The following is a 24,949-nucleotide window of genomic DNA, read 5'->3' as shown; positions in this document are numbered from 1 at the left end:
CTTAAATCCCTTATCCCTATGGCCTCGTCCCAAATCTTTTTTCGGTTTGGCTCTTGCATGCCTACCCTCGACGTTCACAGCACTCACCTTCAGCATTCGATTGTCATTATCCTCGTCAACCTCATAGCGACTCAGTCTACCCCTTCTCATCACAACACTAATACATTCAAGTCCCATCCTGCCTTTCAACTCTATTCACACTCCGTCTTCCCCACCTTCTGCCTGGCCTGTCATTCTAGGACGCACTATACATCCATCTAATCTATATCATTCGTCTACGTTTGAGTCTACGAATATCCTCTTCATTTACTGCCCATTTCTCACTACCTTATATCATTACATTCCCTAACACATGCTGCATACAATGACCCCATAGCATACAGGGAGAGCTAGGGACCCTTGGTCGGATTTCATTGGAAACATCATCTCTCTGCTCAGTATTGACTCCACTTGAATGACAGACTGATAGGCCTGCAAAAATATTAAATGCTCGTGTCACCATTTCAACATCCGAATGGAAGTTTTCAGCAAATCTCACCAAAATGATTGAAAATACAAGCGGTAAATTGATCCATATGGATTAGGTAAGCCTGTCTCTTAAGGTGCCTGAAATTAGGTTCAGGAATGTTTGTAGATCAATGTTAAAAAGTAAGAAAAGTCAGGCTGGAACAAAATTGTTTTCCAGTTCAGTAACTAGAACTAATATGCACAAAGAACCTGCAATAAATGTAGAAAAGGATGGAAACAATACAGGTTTGATTTATAATAAAAAAATAATGTTCCTGCAAGTAAAATGCTATCCATCTATCTGCCTATCTGTCCATAACAGATGTCTTAATCCCGAAAGGGATGGCCACGAACAAATCACATCCATGTCGCCCTGCCCTCTGCCATTTGTCTGCCCTTCTTCCAGCTACCCCTCCCCTTCATCTCTCACACGAGTATATCTCTATTCTCCATACTTCCCTCTCATCATCAGCCTCCCCCTCCCTCTCCTCCCCTCGACCTCACTCATGTACTCTCTTCTAGCCAGTTTCTCATTCTTAATCCTCCCCACATGGCCATTTATCTTAGTACTTCCCTTAATGCTTTTAGTCACATTCACGTCAACAACACAGCACCCCTTCAGTTCTTCATTTGTCGGTCTGTTTCTCCATGCAACTCCGCAAGCTCCTCCCAGTTAGATCATTTGAGCTGCGTCCACTCTTGACTTGTTTTTATCCAACAGTCAAGGTTCAGTTCCATACGTTACAGTGGGGGTTACAATATAATTACTATTTACTTCCATGCTCCGTTTCCTATTCCTAGTTACTGCCTTCAGTGAATCAACAACCCTTCTCCCTGCTGTACTCTTTCATGCATTTCCTCCCTTAAACTTCCATTACAAATCACACGACCTAAATATTTCAGTGCACTCATATTCTCCATTTCCCGACCATCCAGCCTAGCTAACATTCAATGACTTCGTTTACCTCAAAGATCATACATTCACTCTGCGCTACATTCATTTTTAAGTTTCGTTTCATGCAACACCTCCCAAAATCATTCATCAAATCTTGAAGTCCCCAGAGCCCTTCCTTGTATTTTTTATAACTCCATCCATGTTCATAAAAAAACAATCATGGAGACATGACACATCCTTGTTGAATCCAACATTCAGATTAAAGAACTCAGTTCACACACACACACACACACACACACACACACACACACTGCACACCTAGCGGCCTCATACATATACTTTACAGCATTCAGTAACTTCCAATCTATGTCATATATATTCAGTACTTTCCATATTCCTTTTCTATTTACTCTGTCGTATGTTTTCTCCAGATCGATGAAGGCAGCATACACCTTCTACCCCTTCTCTAAGTACTTTTCCACCAAAAATCTTAGAACGAATAGGCTATCTGATACACACAACCACTTCCCTTCCTAAAACCCTCACTGTTCTTCGCCAACGAATTCCATGGCTATTTCCCTAAGTACTGACAACCATACATTTTTCGTTTTGCCTGAGAAGACAAATACCCTTATCAGTGCCACAAATTCTCTTTCACCCTTTCATTTGTACAGGGGAACAGTTATGCCTGAATTCCAATCCTCCGGGACCCTACCTTCCTCTTAGGCTAATATGCACATGTTTCATATCCATCTGTCATTAATTCTTCCTAGTATTAAAACCATTCACCACACTATCAGTCCCTTGGCTTACTTTATTTTCAGTTTCTGCTTCAGCCACTTCCATCCTTCTGATCTCCTCCTCCTTTCACGTCCCTGTTCTTCTCCCAATCATTCTCCAACCAGTTAATTTAGCGCTACTTTCGTTCTGTATAGTCAGGTGTTCCACAAAATGTTCAGTTTCCCTTTGTTCACTCTGCTTCCCCTTTCCACCAGCACTCTGCCATTTTTACCCTACCCCCTGTTACTACTTCCCTTCTCAAACCCTGTCTTACTTTCTTGACCGCTTTCCAAAAGTTTCTCAAATTTCCTCCACTTAACAATCAACGTTTTCTTCCAAACTCCTCATCCACTCTTCTCTCACTCTCTTTTACTAGGCTCATCACATCTTTCCACGTCTCTACATATAATTCTTTTCTGTCACTCCACATCCCCCATTCCTGTGTTTCCCGTCCAATTACCATATGCTTTCTTCTCATCCACAGCTTGCTTTACTGTTTCATTACACCATGCTGTTCCGCTCACCACGTCTTTTCTTCGCCCCGCACACTACCTAACATGCTGCACAGATGTCTTCTCTGAATAACTTACAGAGGCCTTGCCCCTCCTCCAGCTGCTCCATTTCTTATATACCCTGTCGCTTCTCAGCTTCTGTCTTATATTCCGCTTTTTTTTTTCTCTCTTCTTAAGCAGCTCTTTTATTCTTTTTGCAGGAACTGTTTCTACCTCTTTTCACATACAGTACGAAGAATCAGTTGCTAAGTAAAATATGTTAGAGAGACTCCACAGCCTAAGAAAAATTGCCCCAAGACAGATGCTAATGATCTCCCTCTTTAAACAAAAATAGGTTTGTCATCAGTCTTGTACTGGAACTCAAGAGTTGCAAGCTGACTCGTAGCTACTAGACAGGAATTGGGGATATTGTACCTGGCTCATACTCTCGACGAATACTTTCTCCTCTGATTCATGACCCGACAAAAATCAAAGTGAAGTACTTAGGATTGTTCCATTCCTCGTGAAATTTGGAAACTGGATTAGTATGATAATGATGATGATGGTGATGATGATGAAGGTAGTGGTTATGGGAGTGAATATGATGATGATGATGATGATGATGATGATGATGGTGGTGGTGGTGGTGGTGGTGGTTATGGGAGTGGTGGTGATGATGATGATGATGATGATGGCGGTGATAAATTAGGTGGTGGTTATGGGAGTGATGATGATGACGATGGTAGTTGTGATGATGGTGATGCAGGTGGTGGTTAAGAGAGTGACGATGGTGATGATAGGGACATTGATAGTGATGGTAATGATGATAACAGTGGCTGTGATGATGATGATAATACTGATGGTGATGATAAAGATGACGATGACTATTATCTCTAAACTTTTTCCATACTCTTCCTTGTAATTCTCTTTCTCTCGTATCGTATATCGTTCTTTTATATGTTTTTTTCCACTTACATTTTTATTCTCTTTTTAAGCTTTAATTTTCTCATCACCGTTCTTTACGTCCTCTTAAATACTGGCTTCTTTGGTTATTGTTTGGTTTTCTTTATCCACTTCGTTCATTCATTCATTCATTCATTCATTTACTCATGCATTCACATAATTATTCTCTCATTACGTGGTTATTTGTTCCTTCATTAATTAAATTACACACTCTCTCTCTCTCTCTCTCTCTCTCTCTCTCTCTCTCTCTCTCTCTCTCTCTCTCTCTTTCACACACACACACACACACACACACACACACACACACACACACACACACACACACACACACACACACACACACACCTTAACCCCCTCTATTCTCCTTCTTCAGACGTGTTCGATTCCCCCGCCAAGTGACTACGGTTTGGTCTTCGCTGATGGGCTTATCACGGAGACTGAGAGAGGTTTCCGGACACACCTGCGGGCACACGGGAAGGCTCTTTACCCTGGCCAGATCGAGGATGTGGTGTTCGAGGTGTTCAAGTACGGTGATCGTCTGTTGAGGGTTAAGGTGAGCGATTTCGGACTAGATAAGTGTGTGATATGGAAAAGTCATTTGGTCATAAGTAAATGAATGAATGAATGAATAAATATATAATAAATAAATAAATAAATAAGTAAATAATACTGGGGTGGCCCTCACTGAGGAAGAAAAATTGAAATAACCGCATTTTATGTCTAACCCCTTCATATTATTCCTCTTTGTACATTAGTATCCAGGGATATATTTAAACGGAAAATGTGAATATTTTGAGGTGTTTGAAAAGCATCAAAGTTTGTTCCTTATAGAACCCGTATGCACGTGAACCCTGTGTAGGCTACTATCTGTTCCATGCTCTCATAAGGGAATTAGTTTCATTTTGTTTGAAGGCCAAAGTTCATTACATTTCTACTTATTCATAATATATAGACTCTTAAAAATACTGCACAAGGGAATCTTGGTTTCAAAGGAATCACGTGTCATAGATTTATTTATTTATTAGTAGTGCTGATTTCTTAGACTGAAGAAGTTTTTCCGGCTCTGCATGACAGCTCGTTTTGAAAGCTCCCTAACTGTGTCACCTCCTACGGTGACGCCTCGGTCTGCATGATTGTTGGTCGTTGCTAGAGAGTGGATGATTGCCCGGACAGCCTTCAATTCATTGCTTTCATTCCATGTGTCATGCTTTTAAGTCAGGAATCCATTCAGGAAACCCAAGGCTATTAATACTTTCCTGTTCTTTGAAACAAAATCGACGAGCGTCTTTTGTTCCACTTTGGTCTTCTCCACGATTGCCCGTTTTCGTGAGCCATCCTTTACCTTTTTTCGTACTGAAATTTTCAACATAGCCCATTCCGTGTTCGACTCCATACGTGGCTCAAAGATACTGAGAAAGATCAAGTCCATCAAGAGGCACCATAAATATCCGATCACTTGGGTGATGTGGCTGCACTGATATTTCACTGATGGTATACTTGGTGCTCAAGGAACTGAGGGTGGGTCTTAGTTATGCTGGGAGCCACTGGTCTCAGAAATAAAGTTCTGAGGAACATCATTACGAGAAAATTGTTTAAATTTCACAGACCCAAGATTTCCCTCGCCTTTCAATGACACAGTGACGTGAATAGCCAAACCTTGAGGCTGTAAATAGGTATTGCCATTCGGCAGGCTTGGTGCATAGGTCCAGGAACTTGGAACTTCATCTCATAAAGAGATGTGTTTTCCATGTAGAGCATTATTAACTGAAGAGTACGAGTAGAAGTTCACAAGAATCTTCTTGTGGTTGGTGGTTCTACAGTTGATATTCAACAAATGCAACAACTACATTTCTGATATCGGCAAGATTGAATGCAGCGCACTCGTCTGAGAAAGAGTCCTCATACTTTTTTCTTTTTATTGTCAAGCGATAACCATTGTGCTTGAAGCCGCTTGGAAACGAGAATTGCTGGTGCGCTGGTAGACCCCAGGCACTCTTCTAAAGCTGCAGCCAAGATCAACATCAACGTATGAGGCTGACAGCAGAAGTGAAGAAGATGCCTGCTCAGTATTTAAACAAGCCCCTGATGATCTGTCAGTATTGATGACAACTGTGTCAAAGCACATTGCACAGACCAAACTGTCCATCCCCCATCTGGCGGATGACACTACATACGTACACTTTTGTCAGTAAGGCTGGCCAGTCCCATAGGCTGTCTTTGATATCTGCAGTAGCTTGTTCTTCCACACAGTCAACACCAAAGTGGGCAGCCTATTCACCTTTTTGTTTCCTGCGACATTAGGAATAAGCCTGCTGTCCCAGTGAAATGTCAGGACCATATTATCTGGTTTGAACGACTTGATGCCGACAGCAGCTGCATCTTGCTCATAATGTCAATTTCGTACGGTGCCGACATGGTATTTAACTTACATATCCTTACGTGAAAGTGCCGCACCGCACCATAAGGAAAATATCGTAACATAATTTCGTACCGTACTTTGAAAAACAACAACATACCATATTGTACTGTACAGCCAGCCTCAGTGCTCAGTGCAGCCAGCACATATGCATTGACCTGTGGACATAACATCTGAAGTGCAGGGCTGCAGGGTTGCTCACTATATGCTCACATACAGGGAAAGAAATTTTAAGCGCTTGAGTCACCTATACTAATGTATCAACTTCTTATTTCACCCAAATTATTTTTTACGAAGACTGAATAATCTGAAAAGATCAGAGATAAAACTTTCTAAAATGTCAAAATATGGGCCACCGTAATATATACAGCGTGGCCCACTAGCAATTCACATGGCAATACCGTCATGTGTTGCGGAGATGGCTCAGTCAGCTAGTTTGGTGTTGGTTGTGGCAGTGGGACTAGGAAATAAGTAACGCAAGGTAGATGCTGATATTGTTGACTGAGCAGTCCCCGCAACACAAGAAATCACCAGGCAGAGTGGAAATGGAGTGGTATATGTAGACCACAATATATATATATATATATATATATATATATATATATATATATATATATATATATATATATATATATATATATATATATATTAGGGAATTCGTGTATCCAGTGATTCATGAAATCCCTAGGGAATTCGTGATATGTTTAAATTAGGATGGGCTAATGAAAGGTATGTTAATTTAGGCTGCAGTTAGGTTAGGTTGGGATAATCTAGGTTAAGTTTAGGTTAATTTAGGCCAGGTTAGTTAGGTTAGGGTAGGTTAGGTTAATTTATATGAACGCTTAACATAATTTAACATTCATCTAAGTTAACCCAACCTAACCTAACCTAACCTAAACTTAACCCAGATTATTGCAGCCTAACCTAACCACAGCCTAAATTAACCTAACCTTTATTAACCCATCCAAAATTAAACTCATTTCACGAATTACCTAGGGATATCATGAAAACACTGGTTACACAAATTTCCTGTAATATATTTACAGTATTATCTATCTATCTATCTATCTGTCTATCTATATCTATCTATCTATCTATTGATAGATAGATAGATAGGAGTTCTGAAGAACAGTAATAGTAACGAGAACAAAGCTGATGGTAAGGGATGGAATATTTCAAATCTAATGTATACAGTTCGAAACTTGGTTTGCTAATAATGTTCGGGATCTTTGTGACTGGTGCAGTTTAGTAAATGTCTGACTGGAAGTATGAGAAGTTAATGTAGGTGAGTTAAGTGATGGTTGCTTAGGAGGAAGGTGATGAAGTGTGGTGTGCCGGTAAATACGTGGAGGTTTGTGTTGGTGGATTATATTGAGTACCACGGTGCAGTGATGGAAAAGGTAAATGGTCATGTAAAGGAAGTGGAGTGTATAGTGGACTAAGGAACTGATGTTGCTGCTGCCATGGAGCCTTTGGTACGAAATAGAAGACAGAGCAAAGAGATCGCACACCGGTTGCATGATGGTCTGGCAGTGAGTCTTTGGAATGGCATGAGTGTGTAATACTGGGAGTTGACGGCAGAGGCAATAGGATTGTTGAGGAATATGTGTGGAATGCATAGATTGGATAGGGTTACAGATATAGATTTGTGAAGGATGTATAGTAAGGAAGTTCATTAATTAGGAGATGAAAGAGTGTGTGCTGAAGCCGCCACAGATGTTGTTCTGGCCCTGGGCTCATCTAAACTTGAACCCGGTGGACTGTAGGTTGAAATTCCCCTCCTCCCTCAGTCTACCATCCTCCTTTCGGGGGATAAAGGGGAAACTGAGGGACGTTTGCTTATATGGGCAGTGGAAATGCACAGTTAAAAAAGTGCCACCACGTTAAGGCGTCCTTCTACAACACCCCACCTTCGATGATATGGCCATACAGAGACAATACCTACTGTATATGCAGGTTGGTGAAAAGGATATATTAGCGAGTTAGAGGGTGGAACTAGGCGCTAAAGGCCAGGAAGAAGCTGGGTGGGTATGTTAAGTGAATTTGTGAGAAAGCAAAACGTGGAAACTGAGGATGCAAAAGAGCTAACAAAAAACTGCTAAAGAATACAAATTGACGGATGAAGTTTGTATACATATACACATGACTAGGACTGCACCCATTTTTGTAGCGGTTAACGGAATGGCTCTATCCTACAGGCGTTTATGAGGTGAGTATAAAAGAGACAAATGATGCGGATGGGTTTGTATGTGACGTAAAACACACACACACACACACACACACTCTCTCTCTCTCTCTCTCTCTCTCTCTCTCTCTCTCTCTCTCTCTCTCTCTCTCTCTCTCTCTCTCTCTCTCTCTCTCTCTCTCTCTCTCTCTCTCTCTCTCTCTCTCTCTCTCTCTCTCTCTCTCTCTCTCTCTCTCTCTCCCTCTCTCTCTCTCTCTCTCTCATCCTTCCATTAGTACTCTCCCTCTCTCCGTCTCTTCTTCCTTTCTTCCCACCTACCTTCACTCCATTCACCCCTTCTCCCTCCCTGTTTCCTTCCCTTTCTTCATACCTCCCATTCTCATGTTCCTGTTCTCCTTCCTTCCTTCCTACCGTTTCTCTCGTTCATCCCTTTCTTCACTCCTTCCATTCATATTTCCTACCCCCACTCTTTCCCTCCATTCCTCCCTCCCCCTCCTTTCCTCCATTCGTCCCTCCCCCTACTTCCCTCCATACCTCCCTCTCCCTCCCCTCCTCTTTCCCTTTTTCCTCACGCCTCAAAACATCTTTATGAAGTTTTAATACTGAAAATTCTTTTAAAAGTTAGTCGAAAAAAAATAACATTTAAAAAACGAAGGACAAAGTTTTGAGCTGGCTGATTAAAGCTATATAAAAAATAAACTGTGGATAGACGAGGAGGTAGATAGAACCTGAGAGCGCAAAGTAGATTTATAGAATACTTAAATTATACAACGGAGAATGCGATAGAAAGTAATGTTAAACCAATAATTATGATAACGTGTTTCTTATTTGTTCTTGCTACCACTATACGATTTTTGCTTGGGAGAGACATCTGAACTGAGAGGTTAGTTACAGCCTTGCTTAACTCCTGCACTACTACAAGTCTACCATGAGGTGAATAAAACTGTTTGAAGATAGCAAGAACTTAATAGAAACACACATCACAGCAGCAGAGGTGAAAAGCGTACACACTAGAGAGAGAGAGAGAGAGAGAGAGAGTATGGTTTAGGATGAAATAAGTATATAATGGAAATACAGAAATTCATTAACGGACACCAGTACAGCCAAAAAGGTAAAGATCATAATTACCTGTATGTTCATTTATCTGTAACCTGACGCCGCATCCTGTGAGAGTCAAACCCGCGTCACAAGCAGTATGAACCCGCACGAATTGGAATGACTTGCACTATTCTCGGAATCTGCAAGTCATTGACCGAACCGGCCACGAAAAATCGCCCACGCGAACTCCACACAATGCCATGAACCCCACACAATCGCCACACGATGACCTTAAGAATCATATGAACATAGAAGAAAATACGATAACAAACGATTTCAACACGAACTTTTCACGAATTCCTTATGAATACACACAGACAATGACGAACATTAGCCAAATTTGGTCGTTTTCCACACGAAGTGCACACGAAAGCCGAACGATGCACACAAAACGCACACAAATCACACAAATAACTGGAATCAACCACGAATCCAATACGACTGCAATTGTGGCACATATATATCTGGGCGCCCTTCTTTCCAGCCATTTGATCACCTGCCCCCCTGCCGACCACTGCTAGCGGCTATGGAGTCTGTGGAGCTTATCGTCAACAAGTTCACCTACGACGAAGCTGCCACGGCCCTAGTCCTCTACACCCGCATCAAATCTAACAATAATCCGCTGAGTCTGTACCACCTGCTATTAATCAGGAGACGACGGTGGAAGAGGCAATAATGCAAAGCACGATCATTTTGTGTGCGGGAATGGATCGTCGAACGACCCTTACATGGCCGCTACGAAACCCTTCTTATGACCCTTATCAACAGTGACCAGACCACCTACAGGAGCTTCATGAGGATGGATAAGGCATTGTTCAAGGAGAGCCTCGAGCGCCACGTCTGACCCACTGTTGCCGCGACTTCTGTGGATTCGCGCCAAATTCGAGCGAGTGGCGCGCAAGTGGAGTGCGTCACGTGTGGACTTCTTTTTTGTGTGTACAAGTTGGGCGCAATTCGGGCGGTATTCGTCCTACTATATAGTTAAAGGAGATACTTACACGAATAATAGTATTCGTTTCGTGTGCTAGTGTGTTGCAGTTCGAGTGCTGATTGTGTGATTCGTGTGCACGTTGAGTGCAATTCGGACGGAGTTCGTCCTACGGGGAAAGCTTACTCGATTAATCAGGTTCCATTCGGTTGCCAGACTGGCCCAATTCCTGTGCTAATTGTGTGATTCGTGTGCAAGTTGAGTGCCATTCGGACGTTTTCGTCCTGAATGTGGCTGGGGTTAAGACTCACACGAATAATCGGCTTCAGTTCGTTTGGCGTTCTGATGTAATTCGGGTGATATTTGTGTGACTCGTGTTCACTTCGGTCAAAGATAAACTGGCCGCATTGAGCCGAATCACGACAGATCCCTCACAAATCACACGAACGTCAGACGAACGTTACACGAATCCAAGGCGAAAAAATGTAACGTTTTTTTTCCACGAACATTCGCCAAAAAACTAAGGAGCCTCTTATTTTTTTGCCGAACTTGGCCGCATCCCAGACACCCGTCCGACCCACCCACGACTCTCCCGAATCAAGAGACGAATAGAGGCGAATATAGGCGAATTTTGGGCGAACCTTAAAAATTTGATTTTTTTTTTCAAGTCATCCTGATTCTTGGCGGTTCGTACTGCCGTGTGACGTGCGTTTTAGCCACGATAAGAGAACCTCCAGGCATTTCTGTCCCTACTGAGCAACGACCCCTTTCTCCCAGGATACACCACCTTCCCATGAACCTCACCGTCTCTTAAAACCTGGTGCTCTGCCTATGGGTATGTAACATGGGCGGCTTCGTAACACCTCTTCCCCGGCTATAAATATTACATATTACCCTCAACATCTTTGCGATTTCGATCGTTTTAGTAGCGACATAGACTAAGATGTAACGAGCAAAATAAATCGGTAGAGATAAGGTTTCATAAAATTTGAAAAACCACTTCAGTTACTATCCTACGTCTGGTCCACACATTAATGCATTATCTTTGTCGTCCTGTTACTCTCCGTTGCCTCCATAATACCAGGTCACCCGGAAGTACTTGTTATAAAACCTCCATTTTATTTTATAGGTGGTACAGTCGCGTTCATGAGTCCCGATACACATGTAGTCTTGTTGTCCACTACAGTGTCCTCCGCTGGTAGGATGCTGAACTATTTCATTTGCTACCTGGTCAGATTATATTCAGTGTATCAGGCAGTAAATGCAAAAGTTCCATATTCCAAAAGCAGTTAGCACTACAATAGACAACACACCCACATGTGTATCGGGACTCATGAACGCGACTGTAAGATATATATATATATATATATATATATATATATATATATATATATATATATATATATATATATATATATATATATATATATATGCGCGTTAGAGGTTGTCTGGCTAGCCTATATCTAACGCCTCCTGGTCAAAGTCTCTCAAGCTTAATAAAGTCGTCTGGAGATAAGAAGAATAAAATGAAAAGTAATGTGATTTAGGCGTTTGCTTGTCTCATAACGTTCATTCATCTCAAACATATTCATTTCATACGTTCATTTACTCTCCGTGTTGATCCAGCTGGTAAGCGTTCATTTATCTCGTAAACGCTAACTCGGCTTGGAAATGTTTATCAATCTCCTAAATGACCATTCATCTCCAAAGCGTTCATTCATCTCATAATCATTCATGAATCTCATGAAGGTTCATTCTTCATAAAAATTCGCTCATCTCTTAAGCTTAAAAATAAATAAATAAATTGAAAATAAAATAAAACGTTCATCTCACAAGCATTCATCCATCTCGGAAACACAATCTCGTAGACGTTCATCACATAAATTACCATTCATTTCACAAACGTTCATTCACCTCGTAAGTTTTCATTCATCTCGTAAATGTTAATTAAACTTGGTAACATTCATTCATCTCGTAAGCATTTACTCATCTCGTAAGCGTTCATTGATTTTATAAACATTCATAAACTTTCAATAATGTGAAAACGTTTACTGAGCGCGTAAACGTTCATTCATCTTATAAACGTTCATTCAATTCGTAAACGTTCATTCGTCTCATAAATGTTCATTCAACTCGTAAACGTTCATTTGTGTCAGACGTTCATTCAACTCGTAAACGTTCATTCGTCTCATAGACATTCATTCAACTCGTAAACGTTCATTCGTCTCAAGTGTTCATTCAACTCGTAAACGTTCATTCGTCTCAAGTGTTCATTCAACTCGTAAACGTTCATTCGTTTCAAGCATTCATTCAACTCGTAAACGTTCATTCGTCTCATAAACGTTCATTCAACTCGTAAACGTTCGTCTCAAGTGTTCATTCAACTCGTAAACGTTCATTCGTCTCATAAATGTTCACTCATCTCATAAATACTCATTAAACCCGTAAGCAATGATTTAACTCGTGTTCGTTCATTCATCTCATAAAAATTCATTCGGCCTGTACCCTAAGCGTACGTTAATCTCATAAATGTTTATCCCTGTCCGAAATTTTCATTCAGCTCATAAACGTTCATTCATCTTAAAAACGTTCATTAATTTCTTTCATAAACGTTCACTCATCTCAGAAACGTTCGATCAACTCATAAACGTTCATTCCTCTATAAACATTTGACCAGCTCACAAACGTTCATTCATCAGAAAAGTTCCTACAGCACAAAAATGCTATTCATATTAACACGTTCATTCAGCTCATAAGTTTTCATTCATCTAAAAACGCTAATTCAGCTCATAAACGTTTATTCATTAAAAAAAAAGTTCATTCAGTTCATAAACGTTTATCTCAAATGTTTATTCATCAAAGAAAGTTCATTCAGCTCATAAATGTTTATTCATCCCAGAAACGTTCATTCAGCTCCTACATATAAAAAACCGTTCATTCAGCTTAATCGCAAAACCGTTCATTCAACTCACACATATCAAAAACGTTCATTCAGCTTAATCTAAAAATCATTCATTCAGCTTAATCTCAAAAACATTCATTCAGCCCATACATCTCAAAAACGTTCATTCAGCTTAGAACGTTCATTTATCTCAAAAACGTTCATTCAGCTATAAACATTCAGTTATATCACAAACTTTCATTCAGCTCTTCCGCGGCCACTTGTTGGTCTGTTTTACCAAGTTACTATAAGAGAAACTGGAGGTGTAACTCTGATATTCGTTTTAATTCCCTTTTTGAACTCCATATTTTAGCTTCCTGCTTTTTTTTTTTTTTTCTCGGGTACCGCCTTACGATTTTCTTTAGGCCAGTCGGTAGAGAGGTGGCTTGCAGTCCCAAGGGACCCAGGTTCAAATCCCCGCTGGGGCAGGGAACAGTTTAAGGATTTGAATTTAATTAAATCAGGCTTTACTGATCTACTAGAAGACCCGCCGACATGTAAAAATACCCCCGCTAATACCAATACACCAGTCCTGTATGAGACAGCCCTAGCATGTATTCAATATGGACGGTGGGTGTTAGCGCCGAAGTGGTGACATGTAGAGGTGTATGGTATGTAGGAGGACTGCTGGGCCTTGATAGCAGGCTGTGGAGCCTATGCCCAGAGTCGGACAAAAAAAAAAAAAAAAAAATGGAGGAGTTAGTTTAAGGGTTTGTGACAGTCTCCATTACTGATGTCTTAGCAGATATATCTACGTAACTCTCTCTCTCTCTCTCTCTCTCTCATACACTAGTCTCCTACTGTTACACGGTTTTATATCAGTACAACATGGACTACCTCTTAAGGACAGTGAAATCTGTATTATCCATGTATTTGTGTAACTATACCTACTTACCTGTCCATCTTTGTCTAACTGTATTTGTATATATCACAAAATCTTTTTCCGTGTAACTGTATTCTGTTCATCAATCTATTCGTCTTTCTATCTATCTATATCTACCTGTCTATCTATATCCATCTATTTGGCTCCATCTCTGGCTCTGTTTATCTGTCTATCTATCTCTGCATCTACCTGTCTACCTACATACCTATTAATCTGTGTGTATGTCTTTCTGTATGTACGTCTATCTGTCTATCTATCTGTCTGTTTATCTAGCCACCAACCTGCTTACCTACTTACCTGCCTACCAAGCTTTTCTGATACCTCTGCTGTTAATGTCACCTTTTAAGACCTGAATGATCTGTGTATCTACTTGGCTCCCTGCTTATCCCACCTCATCTGCTTAACCCTCTACTTATCCCACCTTATCTGCTTAACCCTCTACTTATCCCACCTTACCTGCTTAACCCTCAACTTATCCCACCTTACCTGCTTAACCCTCTACTTATCCCACCTTATCTGCTTAACCCTCTACTTATCCCACCTTACCTGCTTAACCCTCTACTTATCCCACCTTACCTGCTTAACCCTCTACTTATCCCACCTTACCTGCTTAACCCTCTACTTATCCCACCTTACCTGCTTAACCCTCTACTTATCCCACCTTACCTGCTTAACCCTCTACTTATCCCACCTTACCTGCTTAACCCTCTACTTATCCCACCTTACCCCCCAGTTCTTCGACGGGTTCTCCCCCCGGTTTGAACCTCCAGTCTCTCTGAACCTACCGGACCAGGGCAGCACCAACCCGGCCTACACCGTCCACGTGCCAACAGACGCTAAGGCAGGCGACATATTCTACTTCTACGTGCAGCGAGTGGATTCCGGCACTATTATGTGAGTTGCAGGAAAAGATGGAAAGGTAGACAATCTGATATACAATATTATCTGATGGCTAGTTTGATAGATGGATTATCAATAAAAGATAGATATGAAGACTGATGAAATATAGACCGATAGGTGCATAAGTTGATCGATCAAAAGATCAGTGTTATAGAATTAACTAAATAATATATATATATATATATATATATATATATATATATATATATATGAGAGAGAGAGAGAGAGAGAGAGAGCAATGATATTGTGGAAATAAACATTGCTACAGATACAGATGTACATAGATCTAGAAATATGTGTCCACACCACACACATAAAACGTGTACGAACGAGCAAGATTGTATTTTTGGCCACTGGTCCTATATTTCGGTGTTTTTTCGAAAATAAATGACACCGCTGGATATTAATTTCCATGACAGTATAATAAGTACATGTGGTTGACTTAAAAGCTGATGGGGGGGGGGAAGTTTTGGTGTTCTGCTCTTACCTAGCAAAGATGTTTTTGGCGTTTTTCGGCTATATTTGGTTCTTTTGGGGTAAAAGTCGGGTAGTGTTCCACTTGAAGTAAATTTTAATGACAGTCTGAAAATTGTATGACACGCCAGTACCTGAGAAACAACAAAGTTTTGATGCTCCTCAAGTAGGGATATTTTACAAGCCATGTCGGACAACAGTTCTACACACCTGATTTCCTTTGAAGTATATTGTTATCCGTTTCACTCGCTGGAACACAGTGTACAGTATTAGATAGACGGACACAGATAAAATTCGGATAGACATAGTTGGAGGGACAGATAAATAGACGAACTATCTCTTGCCTTTCCTAACATATTCCAAGGCCTTCGAGCCCCTTCTTGATCTCCTAAACAATTCTTACTTTTTTTTTTTTTTTCCCACATTACATATTACTGTGAAATCTAAGTCGACCCTTGCCTCATCTAGCACCCCCACCATTTTTTACAAACTTACCTGAACTATTTTGAACACACTAACCAATATACTAAATCAGTTCTTGCCTTTGTTATAAATCAGATAATACTCCAAACCAACCTTCTGCCATTTCTGACACACTATATGGTATTATCAAGTCTATATAAATTAGTACGTTTCTTAGACCATGGATGCTTTTCTAAATCAACCTCCATTTATTCTAGGCCACTGCAAACTATTCTAAGCCATCTTCCTTTCTAAACACCTGCCAGCATTACAAAGTAATTCCCTTCTTTTCTAAGACACTACATGATAATTTAATTCTTGTAGCATCATGATGAATATTCTGAACCCATCCGTGCCTGTTCTAACGTTCTGCAAAATATCCAAAGTTCTCCCATACTTTCCCTAACATCCTGCATAACATTTCAGTGCCTTGTCTAACAAACTCTTTGACACTTGGCTATGTGACCTGACTCTTAACTGACCACTTCTTAACCCGTAAACCGCTGAATGCCTCTGACAACCGTACTCCCTGGTGTGGCTATGTCGGTAAAAAAGTGACTACTAAGGATATTAATAAAACATATTTTAGCTTCTTGGAAATGGTATAGTGCACCTGTTCCCCAAGTATTTCTGCTCTACTCCCCTGCATTTCCATGTACTTGCACTCCACAGTCTTTCCTTGGTGTCAATGGCAACCCTACCCTACTGCAGCAAAAGGGAGGAGAGATGGTAGGGATGGAAGGATGGGTAGTAGCATAGAGGTAGGAGTAGGTAGAGGCGGCATAAGGGATTAACCACGGGTAGGTCAGAGTGAGGCCGACAGACCTGACTCGACCAACATGGCGGCGACCCCTTTGACAGCTGTCTGACTTGGTTCCGCTGACCAGGCGCGAGTGTTTTCTTAGTTGCAAACAGAAAAAATGAGGAAGAAAGTAGGTTATGAATGGAAGGAGAAAAGAAAGTAGTTAATGAATGAAAAAAAAGGAAGCATTTAGGAACATATGGTAAAATGAAGGATGGAAGACAGATAGATGATTTAAAATAATATACATCAGCACATTATGAAAAAAGTTTATATCTATTATTCTATATAATATTCATCTTGACTTTACTAACTCCAGTCATATACATAATGTACACTTACAAATTATAATTCACTCTAAAGATACTCACTGGTGAAATGTAATGGATGGGTCAGATTTCTTATCTCCTCTTTCTTTACACCCAAATGCGGCACAGGTGGTGGGCATTTTTGGAGTCTTAGGTTATTTGATGGTGAGTTACAACTTAGGACAGAACGTCTCACACCCACAGCTGAACTACAACTAAAACCAGAGGTAGAATGAAGTCTACTTTGTTTCTGGCTTTCTCCCTGAAGAATACCAGGTGGACACACAGCTGGAGGTATTAAAGGCTTAATAATCTCATGGCCACACCCACGGAGGTAGGATTAGTACTGTTACCTCTATGGGCACAGCCATAGAGGTAGGAGTGCACAGCAATCTTCTTCGTCAAGTAGGTGTTGCCGTGACCTCTTGACCAATATGGCCGTTTGACAGTTCTCTGGCTTCACCGGAGCCTTCTCACGCCGACTCTACCGTAATCCTACCTCTCTGGGTAGTAGATAGGGGGCAGATTGTGGCCTTGTTGTCATGGAGATGGTGTGCGTAGACTCCCCAGCTATCATCGAGACAAATCAACTGGCTTGCTTTGGTTATGGATTTGTTTCTCTCTGTGTTACCAAAATAGTAATTGCTTGGTATAAAGGGCATATTATTTTCTACTCTGTCTTAAGTGGTGAGGGTACTGTATGCTGCCTGATAGTGTTACCAACGTGCAAAATATCAGAGCAGTACATCTCTTACGATTTTTGTTGGACAAATTTGAAAATCAAGCTTCTAAGAGGCGTACAGCATTCCCCTCAAGCCGCTCAAGAGGCGTGTAGGAGTTTACAGGTTAAGCATCACATTCACTCTGCCTTTTTCCTTTAAGACACTAGAAAATATTCTAAACCAACCCCAGCATTTTCCTTATATGGTACACAGTATTCCAGCACCTCATCTAAGAAGCTTTTCTTTTCATTGATCTGGTATAGATAGGTGACCTGACACAAACCACCGAGTATCACATCCACTCCTGCTTTTTTTTGACACTACATAATTCTGAGCCAACCCTTACATTCTGTCACACAGTACACAATATTCCACTGCCATCCCTCACCGACTCTGCTTTTCCCAGCTTCGACACTCGGCTAGGTGGCCTCACAATCACGGACCAGTTCCTGAGCATCACGTCCACCCTGGCCAGCCGCAATGTGTACGGGCTTGGGGAGAACACACACGACTCCTTCAGGCATCAGCTGCACGACAACCCTGTGTGGCCCATCTTCTCCAGGGATCAGGGCCCTGTGCCTGGGGTAAGTGTGGCAGTGTAGGGAGGAGTTGGGCAAAGACAGAGGGAAGAGGTACATGGTATGGAGGGGAGGGTTTGCCGTTGTGTGAATGTGGGGGGAGGTGTAAGTGTGGGTGTGGAGAATGAAAGACTATGTGGATGTGTGGAAAAGATAATAATATTTACACGTACGATTTTAATTTGTGAACTAATTCATATGTTTGTTTTCTATAAAAAAGAGACTCAAGCAGTACAATTTTCTTCCTTAAAAAAAATTACCGCCAAATTCAAGATGCCTTCATTTAAAGATGCCTGCACGCCCTGTATTTAGAAGACTGCAGATCATAGGCAAAGGGTAAAATAGACAGAGAAAGGCAGTTTCAGTGTTCAGAGTGCCGGTTGACTCTTGCACAAGAGTTGGACAGAGAAGTGGTATTAGTGTGTGGCTAGATGGGTTTACATAAATACTTAAATATAAAATCGTTATTTGCTGTACATGTGTGTTGCAGTAAACTAGTTAGGGAAGTAACCTACTGTCTGAAAGGACTCTGGTTCGACCGCAGTTTGGCGTTTTGAATGTTCTTTAAGGACTACTAGTTTGTCACAAAATCCACCAACATTTCATAAAAATATCCGGTTAACATCATTACACCAGTCCTGAATTAGACAGCACTAGCAGCACATGTCACAGCCAAAGCGGATACATATGAAAAATGGCTGTAAAGTGCTGAGCCTGAGGAATCGGGTTGCCAATCCATACCCAGAGCTGGCCTCAAACAAAATCAGCAAACCATTCCAAAATTATTAATGTCTAGAGAGAAAAAGAATATAACGAATGAAAGAGGGATACAGCAAATGATGTACCGGGTATTAGAGCAAGCAAAGCGATGAGAGACGAATAGGGAGGAAGAAAGAGGAAAAGAAGGAAAGGAGAGAGAGAGTAATAGAAAAGCAAAGGAAATTAGAGTTACTGTAGAACAGTACTAACAAAAAGGAATAATCAGAGTTGTACAGTACAACACCCACGCCCTACAAATGGTCCAAGGGCCGAAGATCTGACTTTGCTTGTGGCCTTAACCATCCATTGTTGTTTCTCAAAATCGAATTACGTCATTCGTGGTTGATCCTCTGGTCTTCCATTAAGTTTAGTCCAAATCAAATGAAAACAACTTCAGTTGACCTTGCCCTACGGTTATCAATTCTTCTAATGCGTGGCTGACCCCAAGCTCTTCCATTATGCTTGGTCCAGATCGAATCAAAACTGAGTTATGAGATCAAACATTTAACCTGAGACTTTAATTGCTAGAGGTTTGTTCACAAAGTCAAAGCCTTTAATCTTAAAATTTATGCTGCATGATCAACAATGTATGACCTAAATCCTTTAAAAATTGTTGAAATTAACTTTGCCGTGTGATGTTGACCTTTGGACTATTGTTCTAAAAAAACAATAGCTCAACCCCCTTGGCTGACCCTCAATAACTCCACGTTGATTACTCGTAAACTAAGATCAAAACTAGTTTAGTTTGTTCACACACTGATACACACTGGTCGAACTCTGACCTTACCCTGTGGCCTTGACCGTTGACTTAGTGTTCTTACAATCTTATTCCGTCATCCTTGCCTTACCTTCAATTATTTCACGAAGTTTTGGCCAAAGGCGACCTTGCCATGTGACCCTGACCTTTGACATTTTCCTGTGACATTGAACTTTGACTGACTGTAATTTAAATCGAATCTCTTCAGATTGCCTTACCCCAAAACTTTTCAAAAACTTTGACATAAATCATACAAGAACTGGTTAAGTGTAGCCTTGACCTTTGACAGCCGCTTGAGTCACCTTCACTCTTATACCAAGTTTGGTCCAAATCAGATCAAAACTGTTTATTTAATTTTTTTTTTTAAATTTATTTATGGACACATGTAGGTCGGATTTTTCTTTGCCCTGACAACTTTATCTTTAACTGATTGATTTCAATATCAAATCCCTTTGTTCTGGCCTTACGTTCAACACCTCCACCAAGTTTGGTCAAAGTCGAATAAAAAATATTTAAGTTGACCTTGTCCTGTGAACTTGACTTTTGGCCTGTTATGCCCCCCCCCCCAAAAAAAAAAGTCAACCTCTTGGCTCTTCCACAGGCCTTCCGCCAAACTTGGTTAGAGTAGGAATTAATACAACCTAAGTTATAATGTGAACACACACACACACACACACACACACACACACACACACACACACACACACACAAAACTATTTCTCCCTCCGAGCCATCGCCCCTGTGAATATAAAACTCTCAATGGAAACAAGTAGGTGGAGAAAAAACAGCAAGGAGAATAGCTGAGATTAAAGTAGTGGATAATGAGAAGAAAAGGGAATGACACACTGGAAAAAAAAATACAGTAGTAGGGCATGAAATGTAAGGAAATATTTAAGCTAACGCCACCTGCACGTCACACACATATCTGCAGAATCCCACCACTGATCAGCTTAAGCATTCATTACACGGGTTCTCCTCTCCTGTAAGAAATTCTCTCACTGGGGCGTTTTCAGGTCATTTCAAGTCGGTTTCGGGTATTTTAGGCCCAGTTAGGTTCATTCAGGGTCATTTAGGTATTTCAGCTCCATTCAAGTCCTGCAAATGAATTCAGGCTCTATCAACGTCACTCCGTCGAATTATGACCATTCAGGACCTTTTCAGCCGGTAGGATTCAGTAAGTTGAATTTAAGTCTCGTCACATCCATTCAGGTCACCTTAAATTTATTTCAGTCATTCTAGTTCATTGTAGCTAAGTTCAGACGCATGTGGATAAGTTCAGGACAATTTCAGGCAACTTTTCATGTCGCTTCAGGTTTGCCAAGTCATCTTAACTCAGCATAAATTGATTCAGGTGATGTCAGTGTAGTGGTTTTAAGGATATAAGTCATGTCTTTCATGTACTTTCATCCCTTTCACTTCATCAGGTTATTTGAGATTAACACAGATCGTTTCTAATCATGTCTATGAATGCATGTGCCTAAAACCAACCTCTCAACTGATTATTATTATTTTTTTTACTATTGTTGATAACATCAGTTCATTCAGAAGTGTTTGAGGACGAGTGGGAGGGATGGAGTGGGATGGTGTGGGGTAGCTGGCCACGAAGAAGGAAGTGTACCCTGTGTATATAGGCGTTGTGGGTCAATTAGTAGTAGAGGTATCCATTGTCATGATACATACCTCAGCAGAGAAAGGATGAATCGTAAGGAATAGATGGAATGGGATCAGATGACGATAAAGCCAGTAGTTACAGTTCGTTTTAAATTACGCCTTTTGATAGGCATGATAAAAATAATAGCTCAGTCAGGAAAAATGATCATATTTCTTAAGGTCTTGCGAGAGTGGATGAAATGAATAGGGGACGAATGGGTAGGATGGGCTGGGATGGTGGGGGTGTGGCGGTTCACGACAGGGTAAGTATAGGCCTTCCCTGTAAACAGATGTGACTGTTTTAGATTGGCTGAAGTCGAAGCAATTATTTATGTTACATTCACCCTATTATGGTAGAAATGGGTTGGGTGCGTGGAGAGGAGGGAAGAGGATAGGCTCGAATGGTGGTAGGTGGTGAGACATGCCGGGGGAAGTATATCCTGTGAAAATGGGTAGATAAGCCGGTAAGATGGGAGTCGAAGGTGGCGGAGCAAAATAGTGGGAATGGTAGACGGAGAGCGATGTGGAGTGTGTGGATGATGAGTTAAGATGGTGGAGAGTGAATGGGTACGGCGGGATGAGTACACTCTTTGTAAATGGGTGTTGCATGAAGGGCAGTGTTGGCAGTGGGAATATGTGAAGTACAAAAGTATAAAGTGACTAAGTAAGAATTAGGTTGTTGGTGGGTGGAAAGGAATGAGTGGGACGGACTGCAGTGTTGATGGTTGGTGGGTCATTGTGAGGGTAAGACACTCTTAGAAGATGGGCACTGTATCTTGGCTGGTGTGGACATCGCTCTCATATACCTGGCATCTGGTAAGGGTGTAGGTGGGGATAGGGGACACTTTAAATGCTGGATCCTACATTCCAAAATAGTAGTTTAAACTTTTTTTTTTTTTTTTTTTCGGGAAAAGCTTACTTCACGAGCATTATTATACTGACGGAAATAGGGAACTAAGTAAATCCATTGATTTCCATTACTGCACAGGTAGCCATTTTAGCTTTTTATTCTAATGATTTTAGTTTATCAACACATAAACATTTTCATTACCTTACTAACAGAACAAAGAACAACTCGTGTGGACATCCAAGTTACAGGATCTCTGAAAATTAACAGTATAATCTTGTAAACTGAAATAGAGATAGTTTGCCCATCGACTGCACGACGGTCTGTGAAGGCAGATATGAAGAGGGAGGATTGTACAACTTCCACTTTCCTTCAAGGGTAATACTCGTATGACTTGTTTTTACCGTATTTTAGTCTATTAACTGCTTCCTCTTAACTGCCTTCAGCAGAAAAAAAAAAAAATCCAAACGCCTTACAGTAGATCTGTTTGGATTAAACCCCAAACATAGCCATATCCTATCAAAGCTGCTGGTGTGGTCAGGCCCTTTCAGTCGTCTCCTCCATTCCGATGACATTTCATATCCCATTCTTGCTGCCTCCAGACTATTTTTTTTTTTTAACTTAGATATTTTTACGAAGAGGAGAGGTTATGTACAGTATTCATTAATCCCCGCAGTAGAAAAGATCTTTCCTTAGGTGATAGCAACCGTCTGGAGGGAGCAAGAATAAAGTACAAAATACAAAGTGGAAATGGAAGTCAAAGTTTCCTGGTAGCCCCTGAATCATCTCAAGGGCGTCATCGTGTTGAAGGGGTGAAGGATTGACCTCTGTAAAACGGTGCAGTGTTTTTACCTCGCCCAGACCGAGTCCGACTGGGTATTGTTTCTGGTCGTTTGTTTGTTTGTTAGCAACATTACAGAAAAACGGCTGCATGAAATTACATGAAACTTTCAAGCTATGTGGGCACTGGCACCATGACCTTTGGCCTTGAGTGACCTTGAAAGCCAAACACAAGATCACGGTTTTTTCAGAGTGCGCAACTTGAAAACATTTGCGCCATTACGTTAGACTTTAATTGCGTACCGCACTGACACTAAATGGCAGTCACGTTTCAGTATCTAACAGCAATAAAATAACTGCTGTCGGGCGAGGTTTATGGTGCTTGGCATCATTTGTTATATTTTATTCCTGCTGTCAAAAGATGATTGTATTCAAATTAACAGTCCATTGGTAGTGAAGTTATTAAGGAAGCCTACTATATATCTAACCCCAAAAGAAAGAGAAAAATATTCAAAGCCGAATAATATTGTTTGTGTGGTAGAAGCCATAACACAATGCAAGCTTACGACATCGGAGTGAAAGAACTGAGGCGTGTGAATTCGGCAGCCAAGTTACATACAGTACATACATACATACATGGGGCCTACACATGTACGATTACAAAGGCACTCGAGTGTAATGACCCAATTTGTATTCTGACATCCCCATTCTACGTACAGCCTCGTTAGAACACTGTAGGGTTACCTTTGTGCGGCTTGAATTCATTTGTGCCCATTAGCGTAGATAACTGTAGGACTGGCTTATATAAGGCTCTGAGTACTGTTAGTCTTCTGGGCCTTATTTTTGCCCTTTTTTTTCGTTTTTCTTAATATATTTTTTCCATACTCTTTTCCATGGGATTCTCTCTCTCTCTCTCTCTCTCTCTCTCTCTCTCTCTCTCTCTCTCTCAAATCCATATATAAACGAGGAGTTTTGAAATAAACCATCATCACACCCATATGTCCAAATACATTTCCCCACCCAATTCAGTCTGTCTCTGTCTTCCAACCTTCTTATACTCGTATCTCTTCTCATCTTTGTCATCATCATCCACACACACACACACACACACACACACAGCAGGAGTAGGGTCAGCCAAAGCACTCGCCCACCAATGCGTATCGCCCGCCGTTACTAAAAAGCTAGAGCAGTAATCTTTGCTAAAATAAAATGGTTACAGTTTAAATATGGGGCTTTCTTAGGAAGGGTGTTGTCCAAGCACAAAGTAAGTTTCGTGTCCCATTCTGTTCTTCAGGTACGCCAAATAAATGTGTTTTTGCAGCACGGAGACATTAATTATAGGATATGGCAAAATGTGTTCTGGCTTGGGTCCTCTGGCAATCGGAGGCATATTATCGCCGCCTTGCCAAAATCTAATCAGTTGAAACCACATATCCCGGGATATTGCCCACAAAGTTTGGATATAGTTTGTCCACTTGATTTTTGGATATTTTGGTAACACACACACACACACACACACACACACATTATCGCCTCGCTAGTTGGGCGATAACTGTCATTTGAGAACCATTGAAGTGAGTCATACAATCCATCACGCACCTCTAAATCTTTCGTAATTCTTCTGTCATTCCTATGGTTATTACAGCCCTCTAGCATGTACGCTTCCTGTCTACTCCCTGCTTCTTTTTATTCTGTTTCCTTCCATTTTTCATTTCTTTTTGTTGCCTACGTTTGATTAATTTTTTTTCTCATTTAGCCTCTTCTTTCTCTTTTCGCCCTCTTATTTTTATTCTGTTTATCACCTTTAATTTTCTGCTTCGCCA

General features: G+C 40.9%; 1 protein-coding gene across 1 annotated transcript in view; it reads left to right on the top strand.

Annotated features, from left to right (window-relative positions):
* LOC145401975 (maltase-glucoamylase-like) overlaps positions 1-24,949 on the top strand; it is a 261,779-nt gene that overhangs the window by 77,422 nt on the left and 159,408 nt on the right. The window contains exons 24-26 of the mRNA XM_080274078.1: positions 4,010-4,189; positions 14,821-14,981; positions 18,162-18,339. Coding sequence (XP_080130204.1) covers positions 4,010-4,189; positions 14,821-14,981; positions 18,162-18,339 — 519 coding nt within the window. The remainder of the gene's footprint in view (positions 1-4,009; positions 4,190-14,820; positions 14,982-18,161; positions 18,340-24,949) is intronic.

Source organism: Coenobita brevimanus, chromosome 57 (genome assembly GCF_032717465.1).
Source record: "Coenobita brevimanus isolate Jiangsu-jjx chromosome 57, ASM3271746v2, whole genome shotgun sequence".
Classification (NCBI taxonomy): Eukaryota; Metazoa; Arthropoda; class Malacostraca; order Decapoda; family Coenobitidae; genus Coenobita; species Coenobita brevimanus.
The sequence above is the reverse complement of the archived record's forward strand: the minus strand, read 5'-3'. Positions and strand labels throughout refer to the sequence as shown.